Genomic DNA, 20,095 nt, shown 5'->3' on the forward strand with positions numbered 1-20,095 from the left:
ATAACTAAGGGTGCAAGTTCTTTCTGAATAAAGAACTCGCGCCCAAAGTTAGAGCGGCGTAACGTATCAGAGATACGTTACGCGGGCCGGACAGATACGCCATTGTATCTGAATCCGGCCCAATGCATCCATTATATCTACAGACTGGTAAGCTGCAATATATTGCATTTTTGTTTTTGGGTTTAGATATTATTTAACCACTTGAGACCCGCGCTATAGACAAAAGACATCCACAGCGCGGCTCTCAAGTGCCGAGTGGACGTCTTTAGACGTCCTTTTATGTGCATTGCCCGCGCGCGCCACTGGGGGGCGCGCAGCGGGTAAACACTGTCCCGGCGCATCGCCGAAGAGCCGATGCGTGTACCTGGCGGCCACGATGTCTGCCGGGTACACGCGATCGTCGGGAACACAGCAGGGACGTGGAGCTCTGTGTGTAAACACAGAGCTCCACGTGCTGTCAGAGGAGAGAAGACCGATCTGTGTCCCTTGTACATAGGAACACCGCATCGGTCACCTCCCCCAGTCACCCCCCTCCCCCCACACAGTTAGAACACACCCAGGATACACTTTTAACCCCTTCCTCACCCCCTAGTGTTAACCCCTTCCCTGACAGTCACATTTATACAGTAATTAGTGCATTTTTATAGCACTGATCGCTGTATAAATGTGAATGGTCCCAAATTTGTGTCAAAAGTGTCCGATACGTCCGCTGCAATATCGCAGTCTCAATAAAAATCGCAGATCGCCGCCATTACTAGTAAAAAAAAAAATAATAAAAAAAAATCATAATTCTGTTCCCCATTTTGTAGGTGCTATAACTTTTGCGCAAACCAGTCGCTTATTGCGATTTTTTTTTTTACAAAAATACGTCGAAAAATACGTATCGGCCTTAACTGAGAAAAAAAATTGTTTTTTTTAAAAAAAAATTGGGATATTTATTATATCAACAAGTAAAAAATATATATATTTTTTTAAAATTGTCGCTCTTTTTTTGTTTATAGCGCAAAAAATAAAAACCGCAGAGGTGATCAAATACCACCAAAATAAAGCTCTATTTGTGGGGAAAAAAGGACGTCAATTTTGTTTGGAAGCCACGTCGCACAACCGCGCAAATGTCAGTTAAAGCGACGCAGTGCCGGAAGCTGAAATTTCGCCTGGGCACGAAGGGGGTTTATGTGCCCAGTAAGCAAGTGGTTAAGACATAGGGCTTGAAACAAGGGTGGTCCCAGAAACAGATCTTCTTTGTAATTCTGCTCTGCCAGTCTTGCACACTCCTGCCATAGGGATAAATAATTTTGGCACCCTGCGGCAATTGAAACTCTGATTTGCTGCTTTGGGCAAATTGATATGACCAATTAACTTGTTAAGATATGGCTTTCCTGTTCCGTTCTACTCAGCATGCCGTATATCCAAGAGTCCCTGGACACTAATTACACTTTAACAAGGTTAGCGGGATCAAAAGGGGAACCTACTTTTATGTTAATTCAGATCCCAAAAGGTGTTATTTAGTGAGATTCTCTTCTTTCTGCTAAAGTAAAAGCGCTAATAATGAAGCGTTACGTTTCCTAATTAGGTGTTCCACTATTCAAGTATATCTTGTTAGCTTTTAATAAGTATGGAGGGATTAAATCCCCTGTCTGTTTTTTAATGACTTTCTCTTTCTCCTCTGGGAAGGTTCACCCTGTTCGGGCTGGTGACTGTTCTCACTGGGAGAGAAAGTGATAGCAAATCTAAAATGTTACAGATGTCACCATGTAGGTGGGGTGCAGCGTCATGCAGCGGCAATAACACATACCGTCCCAGTGCGATGAAAGAACTTGTACTGAAATAATACAAAGATAGTTCACAAACTGATGGGGAGGCAGCCCAGCCGGAAACACTCACAGGTCCAACATTGTGTAGAGAGCAGGATTCAGCCAACCTGACAGCACCTGTTGAGAGAGGCAGAATGCAGTCTGGTCATCTTGTACCCAAGCAGGTGGATGTCCAGAGAAGTTGCGAGCCCTATGCTTTCCCTCCTCAGCAGGATCCTTCCCTGATGCTAGTTCTGTCCCTACAAGGCAGGTACCTGCCCCTACTCTACCAACTTGAAAAATGTGTCCCAAACCTGGAAGCCTGGGCCTTAAAGTGGAGTTCCACCCAAAAGTGTAACTTCCACTTTAAGGCCTCCTCCTCGGCTCCTGTTTGTGAAACTGAGCTTTTGGCAAGGATCCTTGCTAGTGCAGCGGCCCTTACGTCATCTCCGTGATCTATGGGGAAGCCTGGAGCCAGCATGTGTTTAGCCCCCACTCATGGCCACGCCCACTGGCATAAAAAAGATAGTCTGCCTGTGAGTCAAGTCTTGATTCCAGGCAGCTGAGCATTGACAGCAGTTCATTCCTTTTATCTCCTCCAACATTGGAAGCCTGGGTCTTCCCTGCACTGTCTGCAGCCTAGATCTGAATACTCAACAACAAGCTCTACAAGCCCACAATTTACCTACTCATATCCATTCAATCCCTTATCAGGTAACGGCACCCTTTTATTAGTACACTCCTATGTTGATTTTTCAACTTTCACTCCCCCCTTCTTTTTGTTTTTTTGTTTTCTTGTTTATTTATTTATTTATTTTTATTTTCATATATTTCCAACATTTTTACTATCACCATATGTATCCACATATTCTTTGATGGTCCACATAACATACACATTGTAATGTGTCTCACACATCCCCACCCATGGACACGCACTCTTTACCAGACTAATAAAGTCTCTTAATCACTTTTGTCTGCCAATGGAGCACTCTTATACTATTTTTATATTAAGTACCTTAATATACACATCAATTCCTGACCATTATTCATTGACTAGTTACCCCTTCGGGTCATCAATGAGTAGATCTAATTCAATAAAGAAGAAAAAAGGAAAAAATGTTTTTTTTCTTTTTTTTCTCAGATAAGATTATAAACCTGCTGCCAGTCCCTCTTTTTTATATACATGCCTTACCCACAGATAATCCTACACTTTAGCACAATATGCTATGATTTAATATTTCTAATTCTCTTCAATTACACAGGGCTAACCCATTGGGGGCACTCTGCAGGCACCGGCTCCCCTGATCCTCGGAGGGCGTCCACTGTGCGGCTCCTTGCAACCCCCCTGGGGTCTGTTTTGGTTTCCCTCTCTCCCCCATGGGGTTGTGGGTGGCGCTCCCTTCGGATTTTCTAACGGCTCTGCAGACCTCTGGTCATTACAAAACCCACTTCATTCGTCAACGGTAAACCTTATTCTTGGGTCAATTTATGTGATTTATATTTATACTTTTTTGATCGCAAATTTATGTTATGTATATTTTTGTAGAATCAACCATCCCCCTGAAGAGACCACTTAGAGGTCGAAACGCGTCGGGGAACGCACATCACACAGCATAAAGCAATGTTGTAAACATTTGTCCAATATTGTGGAATATGTATTGTATCACCAGATCCGTAAAGGGTTTTCTTTTAATTGTTATTGCATTTAAAATGTATGTTATTGACAACCATAAAATAAACCATGTTTTATTATATTACATTTGTTACACTTTTATACCTTTGCTGTCCAAAGCCCCGTGGGGTAAATTCCTTTTTCTACACGATTCAATCTTGGGGTTCGCAGCATTCTTGTCTCTTCGCTTATGTGTCTTTCCTCAGCCAACAAAAATTTTTTTGGGTGGATAAACACCCGTTCCCCTTGACACATTGAGACTTGACTTGAACTGTGCGTTTTTTCCGCCCTGTCATTAAACCCCTGCATCCCCACTTGCACCTTGACATTTATTCAAGGATTACTTATGGGTGTTTCTCACCATAGATAAGACACCCATTATTTGTGGGACTAGAGTGAATGATTCCTTTCTTCTCTCTTCTCCCCACGCATCAGCAAGCATCTACCACGTACTTCTGAATTGCATTTCTGCTCAGACACCCACAGGGGTATCTGCTGGGGATCACACACACGCATGGGTTTTCATGATATGGAATTAGCACACAGCTCATGTAAATATTTTTGATGTATAGTTCACATGCATTTTATGACACCGTTCTACACCATCATGTGCATTATTGCCATGTTTGCAACCAGTTTTTATTGTAGCCGGTCATCCGGGGAGGCCCCTCTGTGCCCCCGGGTGGGGGGGGGGGGGGTTTCCGCGGTCCCATGGGGGTTCCCGACAAGGTGGTGGGGGGCGGTGGAGTGTTCCACATTCCCACCCCCCCTTTTTCTGCTCAGGTGCGGCCGGGGGTTCTCGACCGCCCACTGGGCTTTGCCTTGCCGGCGGCGTTCTGCGATCATCCCCGTATGGCCGTGGCGGGCTGCGCGCGCATGAGGCGCCGGCGTGCGCGGCTCGTCACGACGTCATGCAGCTTGCGACGGGGGTGACGACAGTGGTCGGGGTCCCCCGACCTTCCGGAGCGCCGAGGGAGCCGCACCAGGGCCGCTAGTGCAGCGGCCCTTACGTCATCTCCGTGATCTATGGGGAAGCCTGGAGCCAGCATGTGTTTAGCCCCCACTCATGGCCACGCCCACTGGCATAAAAAAGATAGTCTGCCTGTGAGTCAAGTCTTGATTCCAGGCAGCTGAGCATTGACAGCAGTTCATTCCTTTTATCTCCTCCAACATTGGAAGCCTGGGTCTTCCCTGCACTGTCTGCAGCCTAGATCTGAATACTCAACAACAAGCTCTACAAGCCCACAATTTACCTACTCATATCCATTCAATCCCTTATCAGGTAACGGCACCCTTTTATTAGTACACTCCTATGTTGATTTTTCAACTTTCACTCCCCCCTTCTTTTTGTTTTTTTGTTTTCTTGTTTATTTATTTATTTATTTTTATTTTCATATATTTCCAACATTTTTACTATCACCATATGTATCCACATATTCTTTGATGGTCCACATAACATACACATTGTAATGTGTCTCACACATCCCCACCCATGGACACGCACTCTTTACCAGACTAATAAAGTCTCTTAATCACTTTTGTCTGCCAATGGAGCACTCTTATACTATTTTTATATTAAGTACCTTAATATACACATCAATTCCTGACCATTATTCATTGACTAGTTACCCCTTCGGGTCATCAATGAGTAGATCTAATTCAATAAAGAAGAAAAAAGGAAAAAATGTTTTTTTTCTTTTTTTTCTCAGATAAGATTATAAACCTGCTGCCAGTCCCTCTTTTTTATATACATGCCTTACCCACAGATAATCCTACACTTTAGCACAATATGCTATGATTTAATATTTCTAATTCTCTTCAATTACACAGGGCTAACCCATTGGGGGCACTCTGCAGGCACCGGCTCCCCTGATCCTCGGAGGGCGTCCACTGTGCGGCTCCTTGCAACCCCCCTGGGGTCTGTTTTGGTTTCCCTCTCTCCCCCATGGGGTTGTGGGTGGCGCTCCCTTCGGATTTTCTAACGGCTCTGCAGACCTCTGGTCATTACAAAACCCACTTCATTCGTCAACGGTAAACCTTATTCTTGGGTCAATTTATGTGATTTATATTTATACTTTTTTGATCGCAAATTTATGTTATGTATATTTTTGTAGAATCAACCATCCCCCTGAAGAGACCACTTAGAGGTCGAAACGCGTCGGGGAACGCACATCACACAGCATAAAGCAATGTTGTAAACATTTGTCCAATATTGTGGAATATGTATTGTATCACCAGATCCGTAAAGGGTTTTCTTTTAATTGTTATTGCATTTAAAATGTATGTTATTGACAACCATAAAATAAACCATGTTTTATTATATTACATTTGTTACACTTTTATACCTTTGCTGTCCAAAGCCCCGTGGGGTAAATTCCTTTTTCTACACGATTCAATCTTGGGGTTCGCAGCATTCTTGTCTCTTCGCTTATGTGTCTTTCCTCAGCCAACAAAAAATTTTTTGGGTGGATAAACACCCGTTCCCCTTGACACATTGAGACTTGACTTGAACTGTGCGTTTTTTCCGCCCTGTCATTAAACCCCTGCATCCCCACTTGCACCTTGACATTTATTCAAGGATTACTTATGGGTGTTTCTCACCATAGATAAGACACCCATTATTTGTGGGACTAGAGTGAATGATTCCTTTCTTCTCTCTTCTCCCCACGCATCAGCAAGCATCTACCACGTACTTCTGAATTGCATTTCTGCTCAGACACCCACAGGGGTATCTGCTGGGGATCACACACACGCATGGGTTTTCATGATATGGAATTAGCACACAGCTCATGTAAATATTTTTGATGTATAGTTCACATGCATTTTATGACACCGTTCTACACCATCATGTGCATTATTGCCATGTTTGCAACCAGTTTTTATTGTAGCCGGTCATCCGGGGAGGCCCCTCTGTGCCCCCGGGTGGGGGGGGGGGGTTTCCGCGGTCCCATGGGGGTTCCCGACAAGGTGGTGGGGGGCGGTGGAGTGTTCCACATTCCCACCCCCCCTTTTTCTGCTCAGGTGCGGCCGGGGGTTCTCGACCGCCCACTGGGCTTTGCCTTGCCGGCGGCGTTCTGCGATCATCCCCGTATGGCCGTGGCGGGCTGCGCGCGCATGAGGCGCCGGCGTGCGCGGCTCGTCACGACGTCATGCAGCTTGCGACGGGGGTGACGACAGTGGTCGGGGTCCCCCGACCTTCCGGAGCGCCGAGGGAGCCGCACCAGGGCCGCTAGTGCAGCGGCCCTTACGTCATCTCCGTGATCTATGGGGAAGCCTGGAGCCAGCATGTGTTTAGCCCCCACTCATGGCCACGCCCACTGGCATAAAAAAGATAGTCTGCCTGTGAGTCAAGTCTTGATTCCAGGCAGCTGAGCATTGACAGCAGTTCATTCCTTTTATCTCCTCCAACATTGGAAGCCTGGGTCTTCCCTGCACTGTCTGCAGCCTAGATCTGAATACTCAACAACAAGCTCTACAAGCCCACAATTTACCTACTCATATCCATTCAATCCCTTATCAGGTAACGGCACCCTTTTATTAGTACACTCCTATGTTGATTTTTCAACTTTCACTCCCCCCTTCTTTTTGTTTTTTTGTTTTCTTGTTTATTTATTTATTTATTTTTATTTTCATATATTTCCAACATTTTTACTATCACCATATGTATCCACATATTCTTTGATGGTCCACATAACATACACATTGTAATGTGTCTCACACATCCCCACCCATGGACACGCACTCTTTACCAGACTAATAAAGTCTCTTAATCACTTTTGTCTGCCAATGGAGCACTCTTATACTATTTTTATATTAAGTACCTTAATATACACATCAATTCCTGACCATTATTCATTGACTAGTTACCCCTTCGGGTCATCAATGAGTAGATCTAATTCAATAAAGAAGAAAAAAGGAAAAAATGTTTTTTTTCTTTTTTTTCTCAGATAAGATTATAAACCTGCTGCCAGTCCCTCTTTTTTATATACATGCCTTACCCACAGATAATCCTACACTTTAGCACAATATGCTATGATTTAATATTTCTAATTCTCTTCAATTACACAGGGCTAACCCATTGGGGGCACTCTGCAGGCACCGGCTCCCCTGATCCTCGGAGGGCGTCCACTGTGCGGCTCCTTGCAACCCCCCTGGGGTCTGTTTTGGTTTCCCTCTCTCCCCCATGGGGTTGTGGGTGGCGCTCCCTTCGGATTTTCTAACGGCTCTGCAGACCTCTGGTCATTACAAAACCCACTTCATTCGTCAACGGTAAACCTTATTCTTGGGTCAATTTATGTGATTTATATTTATACTTTTTTGATCGCAAATTTATGTTATGTATATTTTTGTAGAATCAACCATCCCCCTGAAGAGACCACTTAGAGGTCGAAACGCGTCGGGGAACGCACATCACACAGCATAAAGCAATGTTGTAAACATTTGTCCAATATTGTGGAATATGTATTGTATCACCAGATCCGTAAAGGGTTTTCTTTTAATTGTTATTGCATTTAAAATGTATGTTATTGACAACCATAAAATAAACCATGTTTTATTATATTACATTTGTTACACTTTTATACCTTTGCTGTCCAAAGCCCCGTGGGGTAAATTCCTTTTTCTACACGATTCAATCTTGGGGTTCGCAGCATTCTTGTCTCTTCGCTTATGTGTCTTTCCTCAGCCAACAAAAATTTTTTTGGGTGGATAAACACCCGTTCCCCTTGACACATTGAGACTTGACTTGAACTGTGCGTTTTTTCCGCCCTGTCATTAAACCCCTGCATCCCCACTTGCACCTTGACATTTATTCAAGGATTACTTATGGGTGTTTCTCACCATAGATAAGACACCCATTATTTGTGGGACTAGAGTGAATGATTCCTTTCTTCTCTCTTCTCCCCACGCATCAGCAAGCATCTACCACGTACTTCTGAATTGCATTTCTGCTCAGACACCCACAGGGGTATCTGCTGGGGATCACACACACGCATGGGTTTTCATGATATGGAATTAGCACACAGCTCATGTAAATATTTTTGATGTATAGTTCACATGCATTTTATGACACCGTTCTACACCATCATGTGCATTATTGCCATGTTTGCAACCAGTTTTTATTGTAGCCGGTCATCCGGGGAGGCCCCTCTGTGCCCCCGGGTGGGGGGGGGGGGGTTCCGCGGTCCCATGGGGGTTCCCGACAAGGTGGTGGGGGGCGGTGGAGTGTTCCACATTCCCACCCCCCCTTTTTCTGCTCAGGTGCGGCCGGGGGTTCTCGACCGCCCACTGGGCTTTGCCTTGCCGGCGGCGTTCTGCGATCATCCCCGTATGGCCGTGGCGGGCTGCGCGCGCATGAGGCGCCGGCGTGCGCGGCTCGTCACGACGTCATGCAGCTTGCGACGGGGGGTGACGACAGTGGTCGGGGTCCCCCGACCTTCCGGAGCGCCGAGGGAGCCGCACCAGGGCCGCTAGTGCAGCGGCCCTTACGTCATCTCCGTGATCTATGGGGAAGCCTGGAGCCAGCATGTGTTTAGCCCCCACTCATGGCCACGCCCACTGGCATAAAAAAGATAGTCTGCCTGTGAGTCAAGTCTTGATTCCAGGCAGCTGAGCATTGACAGCAGTTCATTCCTTTTATCTCCTCCAACATTGGAAGCCTGGGTCTTCCCTGCACTGTCTGCAGCCTAGATCTGAATACTCAACAACAAGCTCTACAAGCCCACAATTTACCTACTCATATCCATTCAATCCCTTATCAGGTAACGGCACCCTTTTATTAGTACACTCCTATGTTGATTTTTCAACTTTCACTCCCCCCTTCTTTTTGTTTTTTTGTTTTCTTGTTTATTTATTTATTTATTTTTATTTTCATATATTTCCAACATTTTTACTATCACCATATGTATCCACATATTCTTTGATGGTCCACATAACATACACATTGTAATGTGTCTCACACATCCCCACCCATGGACACGCACTCTTTACCAGACTAATAAAGTCTCTTAATCACTTTTGTCTGCCAATGGAGCACTCTTATACTATTTTTATATTAAGTACCTTAATATACACATCAATTCCTGACCATTATTCATTGACTAGTTACCCCTTCGGGTCATCAATGAGTAGATCTAATTCAATAAAGAAGAAAAAAGGAAAAAATGTTTTTTTTCTTTTTTTTCTCAGATAAGATTATAAACCTGCTGCCAGTCCCTCTTTTTTATATACATGCCTTACCCACAGATAATCCTACACTTTAGCACAATATGCTATGATTTAATATTTCTAATTCTCTTCAATTACACAGGGCTAACCCATTGGGGGCACTCTGCAGGCACCGGCTCCCCTGATCCTCGGAGGGCGTCCACTGTGCGGCTCCTTGCAACCCCCCTGGGGTCTGTTTTGGTTTCCCTCTCTCCCCCATGGGGTTGTGGGTGGCGCTCCCTTCGGATTTTCTAACGGCTCTGCAGACCTCTGGTCATTACAAAACCCACTTCATTCGTCAACGGTAAACCTTATTCTTGGGTCAATTTATGTGATTTATATTTATACTTTTTTGATCGCAAATTTATGTTATGTATATTTTTGTAGAATCAACCATCCCCCTGAAGAGACCACTTAGAGGTCGAAACGCGTCGGGGAACGCACATCACACAGCATAAAGCAATGTTGTAAACATTTGTCCAATATTGTGGAATATGTATTGTATCACCAGATCCGTAAAGGGTTTTCTTTTAATTGTTATTGCATTTAAAATGTATGTTATTGACAACCATAAAATAAACCATGTTTTATTATATTACATTTGTTACACTTTTATACCTTTGCTGTCCAAAGCCCCGTGGGGTAAATTCCTTTTTCTACACGATTCAATCTTGGGGTTCGCAGCATTCTTGTCTCTTCGCTTATGTGTCTTTCCTCAGCCAACAGGGTTACACTCTAAACAGGGAACATGTTACACGTCTCACTCTAAACAGGGTTGTAACATGTGGCATGTTCCTAAAAATAAACATTGCCTTTTAGGTATTTAAAGTAAAATGTATTCAAGTGTGTAATCCTAACTTAAAAAGTACCTTGTATTGCTCTCAGCCTGTTCCATATCTTCAAATTCCTTCTTTTTTTTTCTTTTTTTTTGCTGCAGTGATCTGACTTCCTGGTATAGAGTGGCTACATTCATTCTCCCTGGTCCTACCATAGGTAGGACCATCTCTCTTGGTTACTCCCAAGATGGACTATGGACATATATATCACATAAAGACATATGGACATATATATCACATAAAGTAAGGGCTTTTTGGCCCCTAATTCCCCCTGACTTCTGTATATAAATAAAAGCACACTGCTGGGTTTGGGATCCCTGCACTCGGGACCCATTGGGTACTCTATAGTGGCCTAGGTGAACTAGTAATGGATCCAACAGATAACAGGTGGGTATATAATATATATTGGGAATCCAGTTCTACCAATATTGATAAAGTGAAGATTCCCTCATCTGCAATCTGCTAGTTAGGTAAAAGTGTTTCCTTCTTCAACTCTCTACTTCTTGTGCCACCTTTCTGCATCTCCGAGTGAGCATCCTCACTTCTGTCCAATGAGCAAGCATATAATGCAGAAAGATGTGAAGCTGAACCAGGAGATAGTGAAATCAACTCCATTGCTATGTAACGTGGCAAAGGTGTGTAAATCACAAGCATGGGTGAGCAGAATTACAGATAATTAGAAAAGTAATATAGTATCTGAATGTCAACTTTATTGTGAATTTCCCATTATTTGACTTGACTTACAATATGATTTCTTTATTTTCTTTAGCAATCTGGACACAGAAGAATTATATGGTAAGATAAAAAGTCATTATTTTATATTTGTTCACTGTTTAGCTGTAGATTCAATGTAAATTGTATACATTAATTCAAATTGAGATTCATAATGTAGCAAGATGGCATACAGCCGAGAAAGTTAAAAATGCAGTTATAAACATAGGCTGTTTGGCTTGTCATTTTGTTGACTGTGCCATAGATATGAAAATAACAAGGTCTCAAAATTCCCCCTTATCAAGAGGATCTGCAGGCCCCTAAGTCCAGACTAGTCCATGAACACAAGCAGTTGGGCAGGAAGGTGATAAATGTGAAAAAATGGCAGCAGAGGGAGTGAGTCTGGCTAAGCATCAGAATTAAGTATTTCTGTTCTGTGTGGGCAACAGGCAGCAAGATTGAATGTACTACAGTGAGGCATTATACAGGGCCATGAGAGGGGCCAGGACAATACCAATGGCTGATAACGATTCCCCTACATAAGCTTATAAGGCTGACCCTACAAATGGCTTATAAAGCTGACCCTACCAATGGCTGATAAAGCTGACCCTACAAATGGCTGAAAAAGCTGACCCTACCAATGGCTGATAAAGCTGACCCTACCAATGGCTGATAAAGCTGACCCTACCAATGGCTGATAAAGCTGACCCTACCAATGGCTGATAAAGCTGACCCTACCAATGGCTGATAAAGCTTACCCTACCAATGGCTGATAAAGCTGACCCTACCAATGGCTGATAAAGTTGATCTTACAAATGGCTGATAGAGCTGACATTACCAATGGCTGATAAAGCTGACCCTACCAATGGCTGATAGAGCTGACATTACCAATGACTGATAGAGCTGACATTACCAATGGCTGATAAAGCTGACCCTACCAATGTTTGATAAAGCTGAGCACGGAAGCTGGTGTGTCCATCCATTTAATCATATGGAAGGTTGAATGAATGAATGAATGAATGAATGAATGAATGAAAAACTTATAAAGCGCGGCGCATGCGAACTGAATCGCTTCTGGGCGCTAGTTGTTCGTGTCTCATGACATCAAAAGAGCAGAGTTTTGATCTGTCTTCTGAAAGTCAGGTGGTTTTCCTCCAACCGAATGCTGGTTGGTAAAGCGTTCCATAGTCTAGGACCCTAAAAAGCAAACCTTCTTTCTCCTTTGGACTTGTATTTGGTTTTTGGTACCCTGACCAGATTTTGGTCGGTGGATCGCAGAACGCGATTCGAATTGTGAGGTTCTATCTTGTCGCAAAGATATTGCGGAGCCTTCCCATGGATGCACTTATATGTCCGGCAGAGTGCTTTAAATGCAATTCTGTCTTTTACTGGCAGCCAGTGAAGGGTTCTCAACAAAGGTGAGATTGATTCCCATTTTTTTTCCCCAGTCACCAGTCTGGCGGCCGTATTCTGAACGACTTGCAGACAGGAGATTTGGTACTTTGGGAGTCCGAGGTACAGGGCGTTAGCATAGTCCAGTCTGGAATTCACGATTGTTCCCACCACGACTGCTACGTCTTCTTTGGGGATAAATGGAATAAGTCTGCGTAGTAGGCGCAACAGATGGTGCGCTTCGCTGACTACTGACCCTATTTGTGCGTCCATTGTCATGAAGGTGTCGAAGATGACCCCGAGACTTTTGACTTTGGAGCTAGGGGTGATGATTTGGCCCAGAATGGGCGGGGGTGTCCAGGTTGTTGCCAGTTGACTCTTTCGGCTGGCGTGAAACATAAGGAGTTCTGTTTTTGAACTGTTGAGTTTAAGATAACTCTTTGTCATCCAGTTTTCTATCAAAGAGAGACATTTCTCTAAACTGGGATGATGATCCTTTTTGTTGCAGATGCGAAAATACAGTTGCGTATCGTCTGCATAAGAGTGATAGAGTAGTTCTTGGCTACTGATAATATCAAAGAGAGGGCGAAGATAGATGTTGAAAAGCACCGGTGACAGGGGGGATCCTTGGGGGACTCCACATGACACCGTGCGCTTTTCCGACGTGAAAGAACCCAATTTAACTGTTTGTGATCGGTTTTCAAGAAAGGAAGAAAACCATGTGTGATACATTTGCCTATATGTCTCAGTTTACTGCTCCCTGCTAGCCATGTCTGTAGAGGTAGAAAGGAATTTCATGTGTGATTCATTCCTCTGACCGGTTATTGACGTGCTAATGTCCCCTCACTATTCTAAAGGTTAATTGATCTATTGTGTTGTGTAAAGAAGATCTGTGTTTACCCTTAAAAGATGAGTATTGTATCATCAGGCTAAATGATTAGAGAAGTAGTATGTTAATTATTCTGATTGCTTCAGTGTATTAATTAACTCCCCTGATGTCTTTATCTAAAGAAACGTGTCTGCATGGTCGGCTCCGACTTGTCTCCTATAATCTGTATGGGAAACCCCACTGTGTGAGGGGGGCGTTCCTAACAGGCTGTAACCACATATAAGCTGAGTTTTTGTGTCAATAAAGTGTCTTGGTTCCAGCATCCAGTCTTGACTCATGTGTGGGGAATCCTGTGATGTTCTTGTATGGAGAGGAGGGAATGCTTGACGGGGATATCATACCGATACCGTCACAATTGGTTGGTAGCAGTGGGATTTTCCCTTCTACTCTCCTTTACACCCGGATTCCAAGCAGACACTGGAAGAACTACTGGAAGTTCGTGGAAGGATTGCTAGCAACAAAACCAAGCGGGTCATCATAGCAGAATCAATGGAGCTAGACCAGGAGGACGGGATCGCAGCAACGCCAGCAGTACAAGAGATGGAGACACCAGGGATTCAGGAGGAGGAATCGCCAGCCAACAAGCTAATGAGAGAGAATCTAGCGTGGTTTGGCCCGAACCCAACGCCGGATGTGGTGCTGAAAGTGATGGACCTGTTAGTAAACGCAGAACTACAGAAGGATAAACAAATAAGAGACGCAGAGCTACAGAAGGATAAACAAATAAGAGATGCAGAACTACAGAAGGATAAACAAATAAGAGATGCAGAGCTACAGTTAAAACTGGCAGCAGTCCAACCAGCAGCCGCACCTTCTCCAAACAGTGAGTACAGCACAGCAGACGCAAGGAAGATTCCGTTTAGCGCTTTTAAAGCTTTTGATGAAAAGGACTGTGAGATTGATAACTTCCTGGCGGATTTTGAGCGACAATGTAACCTGCACCGAATAGCTAGAGGAGAGTGGGTTGCAATATTGTCAGGCAAACTGTCAGGCAAAGCTTCTGATGCTTTCCGGACCGTGCCAGATCAGGATATCCATAGCTACGCCAGGGTTAAAGAAGTGCTCCTGGCTCGTTATGCAGTAACCCCAGAGTCCCACCGACAGAAGTTCAGGGACTCACGCAAAACCACGAAAGACTCTTATGCGGAATGGGCATGCCAGTTGTCCCGGTCGGCCTCTAACTGGGCTAACAGCAGCCAGGCCACCACCGCAGAGGACATTTTGCAACTAATGCTCCTGGAGCAATTTTACAATCACATCCAGACGGATGTCAAAGATTGGGTGAGAGATCGCAGGCCCATGACTCTACCAGAGGCCGCTAAGTTGGCGGATGAATATGCGGATACTCGCAAGACGAACCAGATCACACCACAGGAACAACCTCCACCACAAACGGTGCCCTCACACCCACCAGCCGCTAGATACCAACCTCCTAACAGACCGGTGACATCTAGCCCTCGCTATCCACGCCAGGAGGACAACGAACAACGCTGCTTCCGGTGCAAACAGTTGGGTCACTTCAAGCAGAATTGCCCCATGAATGACAACACCAGGTCAAATTGGTCTCAACCTGGGTACCGCCCACCAGCAGCAGCCCATTGTGTAGACTCGGCTTGGGATCCCCAGGAGCGGGGTCGGGAAGAACCATTGGGCACCCCTTACGAAGCCCTCATGGTACAATCTGCTATTACGGACAACAGGGAACACCATTGTCAGCTGGTCATGGGCTCCAGCCCTGAGCCGGAGGGGCCCTGGAGGGAGCTGGGCAGAAAGAGGCACCGCCGGCCACCCTTCAAGAAGAAGAGGTCCTGGAAGCCGTATAACAAGCTGACCTGGGAGGAGAAGAAGCGACTGGAGGAGAGGGAGTCGCAGCGGGCGTCCCAGATGCGGGCCGAGATGTTCGCCAAGGGCCCACCGGTGGCCCCTTACACCACCACCCAGTTCCTGATGATGAAGGACCACGTGGAGAGCCTGCAGGACATGAGCAAGCAGGAGCTGATCCGTGAGTACATAGAGCTGGAGGAGTGCATAAGCCGCATGGAGGAGGAGAACAACCACCTGAGGTCACAGCAGGCTGACCCCCCCAGGCTCCATGAACTGGAGATGGAGCTGGAGAAGCTCAAAGAGGAGAACTGGCGGCTGCGGAGGGAGCAGGGGGTGGCTGACCTTATGGGGCTCTGAGTCCCCTCTCCCCCCCCCGGACTCTGAGCATCAGTGCTACAGCATTTCAACAAATATAACTTTTTCTTTTTATGAATCTCCTGTGATTGTCACTTCAGAGCCATAACCTGCCCTCTCCCATAGCGGGACACCTAGACGGCGGCGCACAGACCCATTCGCTGTCTTCACACTGACTTCTGGTGACTTTGCAGATCGCACAAAGACTTGGGGACTGACCGGCGTGTGATCTGACGACCCGGTGATATACCTGAGTCTGAAGCAGTTGCCAAGGGAGGTCAGTCATGCCAAACGGAGTTAACCTCGGACTAAAAGCTCTAAACCCGTCAACCCTACTGGACCAGGAAAGGTCCAACCGGATTTGCCGGAGCAGGGAGCAAAAGGGGGGCCATTGTGATACATTTGCCTATATGTCTCAGTTTACTGCTCCCTGCTAGCCATGTCTGTAGAGGTAGAAAGGAATTTCATGTGTGATTCATTCCTCTGACCGGTTATTGACGTGCTAATGTCCCCTCACTATTCTAAAGGTTAATTGATCTATTGTGTTGTGTAAAGAAGATCTGTGTTTACCCTTAAAAGATGAGTATTGTATCATCAGGCTAAATGATTAGAGAAGTAGTATGTTAATTATTCTGATTGCTTCAGTGTATTAATTAACTCCCCTGATGTCTTTATCTAAAGAAACGTGTCTGCATGGTCGGCTCCGACTTGTCTCCTATAATCTGTATGGGAAACCCCACTGTGTGAGGGGGGCGTTCCTAACAGGCTGTAACCACATATAAGCTGAGTTTTTGTGTCAATAAAGTGTCTTGGTTCCAGCATCCAGTCTTGACTCATGTGTGGGGAATCCTGTGATGTTCTTGTATGGAGAGGAGGGAATGCTTGACGGGGATATCATACCGATACCGTCACACCATGGTAAATCACCTTCTGCGACTTCTGCTACCTTGGCTAGTCGCATCAGTAACAGTTTGTGGTCTTCCGTGTCAAAGGCTGCGCTTAGGTCCAGCAGAACCAGGAGACAAGATTCTCCTTCGTCTGCGGCCTCGAGGGCATCGTCTCATATTTTGAGTAAGGCCGTTTCTGTCCCGTGTCCGGGACGGAAGCCTGATTGTAATGGATCCAGTAGATTGTGGGTATCTAGATGCTGTTGCAGCTGTTGTACCACTACTTTCTCCATTATCTTGGAGAGAACGTTTAGGCCTGTTATGGGACGGCGGTGAGTTGGGTCCTTGGGATCCAGGTTAGGTTTTTTCAAGATGGGCTGGATTGTGCCCTCTTTCAACAGGGATGGCACTGTGCCTTCCTTAAATGACTGGTTTATAAGCTGTGTGATGGGTGGTGCCAGGATGTCGGCACATTCCTTTAGCAGTTTGGTGGGGATGATATCATTGGGCGATGTGCTGTTCCGCAAAGCACCAATGATATTTTTTGTGGTATCGATGGAGATCGGTTCCAGAGTGAACTTTGTTGATTGTAGAGCGTTTCTGTGGGTGTTTTGTGGTTGATTGACGGTGGGGTTGAGGGGGGTATTGTTTTGCAAGATGCTTTCCCGGATTCTTTCAATTTTGTTGATGAAGAAATCCGATAGTTCATTACAGAACTCTTGGGTGTCTGAGTTGGGGACTTCAAGACATCCTGGATTCATGGTCTGGGTGACCATCTTGAAGAGTTCGCGGGGGCGGTTTAGGGCGCTGTTAATCGCCATAGAAAAATTATGTTTCTTGGCTTTGAAGATTTCTTTATGATATCGTGTTGTTATTGCCTTGTAGATGATGAGGTTATCCTCTGCAGGGCTTCTTTTCCAGGCGGCTTCCGCCCTTCTGCGCTCTTGCTTCAGAAGCGACAGCTGGTTGTTGAACCAGCCAGACTTTCTTTTTCGGATGCAGGCTTTGCGTTTCGGTGCTACTAAATCGGCTGACTGTAGCAGGGCTGCGTTTATGGCATCCAGTGTATCTGCGGCTGTTTGATGTGGATGGATTGTTTTGATTCTGTTTCCCAAGGTAGATTTAAAGAGTTCCGAATGGAGCTTCTTCTGAGATCTAGCCCAGTGTATTGTCACCGGCTTGGGTGCTTTTATCACTGGGGGAATTTTGGAGATTATGAAATTGATTGCATGGTGGTCTGTCCATGGCAATGGTTCATTTTCTAAAATGCTTATTTTCAGATTTTGTCTGAAAATTAGGTCGAGTGTGTGACCTGAAGCATGTGTTGGCCCGCATATAAGTTGCTGTAGCCCTAATCCCTCCAGGTGATCGATGCAGGCGTCCGCAATGGGATCCTGTGCGGAGTTGGCCCACAGATTAAAATCCCCGAGCAGCAAAAGGTGTTTGCTGTTAAGGGTATAAGTGGATATAAACTCCGTTAAAGATGGCAAAAACTGCGATTTTGGCCCAGATGGCCTATAGCAGAGGAGAATGTGAACAGTCTCCTGGGGGGAAGTTTGAAGTTGAAGAGTAAGGGTTTCCATGAATGGAAGAGGATTTTGAAGGTTGACTCTTGAGCCTCTCCCAGCAGTGTTGTGAAACCTCTTGACATTTCTTAATATGTTACCCTCCCTCTCCCCAGAGGCATACATCTTAAACCTCCTTTACTCCAGGTACAAAGAGTGCCCCCCTATCATTTGCAGCGACTAAGGCTGTCTCTACGTTATACAAAATCCTTGTACAATTTTCCTTTAGATTTACCAAAACCAAAAAATATGAGGTGAAACTTAAACTCTTTCAATTTGCATGCAATCAGGCAGGCCCTTGCACTACATAGTTGAAGGTAAATCTAAATTGAACAAGAAAATTGTATAATGTATGGGCAGCTTAAAAGTGAACAACTTTGCAACAAAGCTTAGTCTATGGACTGTAAGGCTGCGTACACACGGTCGGACAAAACCGATGAGAATGGACCGAGGTTCAGTTTCATCGGTCCAAACCGACCGTGTGTATAGCCCATTGGTCTGTTGTCCTTCGGTCCAAAATTTTAAAACATGCTTCAAAATCGAACCGATGGCCCGCTGCCCGATCGGTCCAAACCGATGGTTAGTACAGAAAGCATCGGTTCAAAACCCGCGCATGCTCAGAATCAAGTCGACGCATGCTTGGGAGCATTGAACTTCGTTTTTTTTCAGCACGTCGTGTGTTTGAGGTCACCGCGTTCTGACCCGATAGGTTTTTGGAACGATGGTGTGTACGCACATCAGACCATCATGCCACTTCAGCGGTGAACCGATGGAAATGGCCCGTCGGACCATTCTCATCGGTTTGGAACGACCGTGTGTACGCGGCCTTAAAGTATTTGTTTATGGTGATCATATTCTCCTCTTCTCAAGAAAGAATCAATTCTATTAAAGTATATGTGAACCCTAAGTCCCGGTTCACACTAAGGCGACCTGTCAGGTGACTTAGCCGCCTGAAAATTCATGTTCCATGCAGTGCAATGGAAACGTTCTAATCAGAGCGACTCAAGAAACCGTTGGTGATCGGTGAATCTTCATTTAGAAGATAGTTATTTTGTTCCTCTGTTAATAGCATTTGTTTTATCAAGTGTAACGTTACAGGATGGTGTCCAATATGCTTGATGAGATGGTGGAGTGTTAATATTACGCCCAAAAAATATATTTTCTCATGCCCCGATTCATGTGTTTTTACAGTTTTTGTGAAGAAAAGCTGAAATTGTCATACCCCTGGACGGATTTTAATTTTTAAGGGTTTACAAACAAGTGCATGTTCTCTTTTGGCTCTGTTGTAATGAATTAGAACTGAAATATTGCATTGTTTATCATAGATTTACTCATAGCATACTGTCTCTCTTCATTTAGCTTCACCGCCCCCTCCTGCTCTATTTTAATGAAGAGGCTGGAATCGGTACATTTGCCTGCTGTCATACATAATTTCCAATGTTTTATTCGACCGTCTTTTAGATTAACCTACTTTTTTCTGCGGCACAGTTTATTTAAAGCCATTATCACGCAAGATTTGCCTTAATAGCTGCGGGGTGTTTATGTGTATACTGTACTTAGAGCTCTTTGTAACAGCAATCAGGGAATATATGCAGTAATCAGTATATAATCATACTGCTTCTGTTCACGTGCTGCTTTTTACAAACTCAGTGACTCTTCTCAGGAGTTATATCTACATTTTATCACTCGTGTGTTTGTTTTCATTGGCTTCCTGCAATTATTACAGCATTTCAAAATGTAACCATCTTAAAGCGGAGTTCCACCCAAAAGTGTAACTTTCTCTTGTCTGTCTCATTCCCTCTCAGGTGCCACATTTGGCACCTTTGGGGGGGGAGCGGATACCTGTTTTTGACTGGTACCCTGTCCCCAGTTTGGTTGGACCTGGCCGCGGCGAGGTACATCAGAAGTTCGGCTCACTCCTCCATCTCCTACCGTCAGGCCCATAGGAGAGCGCAGCCACGCTTCATG

At 45.0% G+C, this 20,095-nt stretch overlaps 1 protein-coding gene and 4 long non-coding RNA genes across 5 annotated transcripts in view; all 5 read left to right on the forward strand.

Moving 5' to 3' along the window:
- NECAB1 (N-terminal EF-hand calcium binding protein 1) overlaps positions 1 to 20,095 on the forward strand; it is a 281,474-nt gene that overhangs the window by 109,142 nt on the left and 152,237 nt on the right. Inside the window, exon 4 of the mRNA XM_040354611.1 lies at positions 11,275 to 11,300. Coding sequence (XP_040210545.1) covers positions 11,275 to 11,300 — 26 coding nt within the window. The remainder of the gene's footprint in view (positions 1 to 11,274; positions 11,301 to 20,095) is intronic.
- Positions 2,236 to 3,547, forward strand: LOC120941293. The gene is made up of 2 exons (XR_005749536.1): positions 2,236 to 2,507; positions 3,056 to 3,547. It is a non-coding gene; the product is annotated as an uncharacterized LOC120941293 (long non-coding RNA).
- LOC120941292 lies at positions 4,382 to 5,787 on the forward strand. The gene is made up of 2 exons (XR_005749535.1): positions 4,382 to 4,747; positions 5,296 to 5,787. It is a non-coding gene; the product is annotated as an uncharacterized LOC120941292 (long non-coding RNA).
- On the forward strand, positions 6,620 to 8,025 carry LOC120941291. The gene is made up of 2 exons (XR_005749534.1): positions 6,620 to 6,985; positions 7,534 to 8,025. It is a non-coding gene; the product is annotated as an uncharacterized LOC120941291 (long non-coding RNA).
- On the forward strand, positions 8,896 to 10,264 carry LOC120941294. The gene is made up of 2 exons (XR_005749537.1): positions 8,896 to 9,224; positions 9,773 to 10,264. It is a non-coding gene; the product is annotated as an uncharacterized LOC120941294 (long non-coding RNA).

This window comes from Rana temporaria, chromosome 5 (assembly GCF_905171775.1).
Source record: "Rana temporaria chromosome 5, aRanTem1.1, whole genome shotgun sequence".
NCBI lineage: Eukaryota > Metazoa > Chordata > Amphibia > Anura > Ranidae > Rana > Rana temporaria.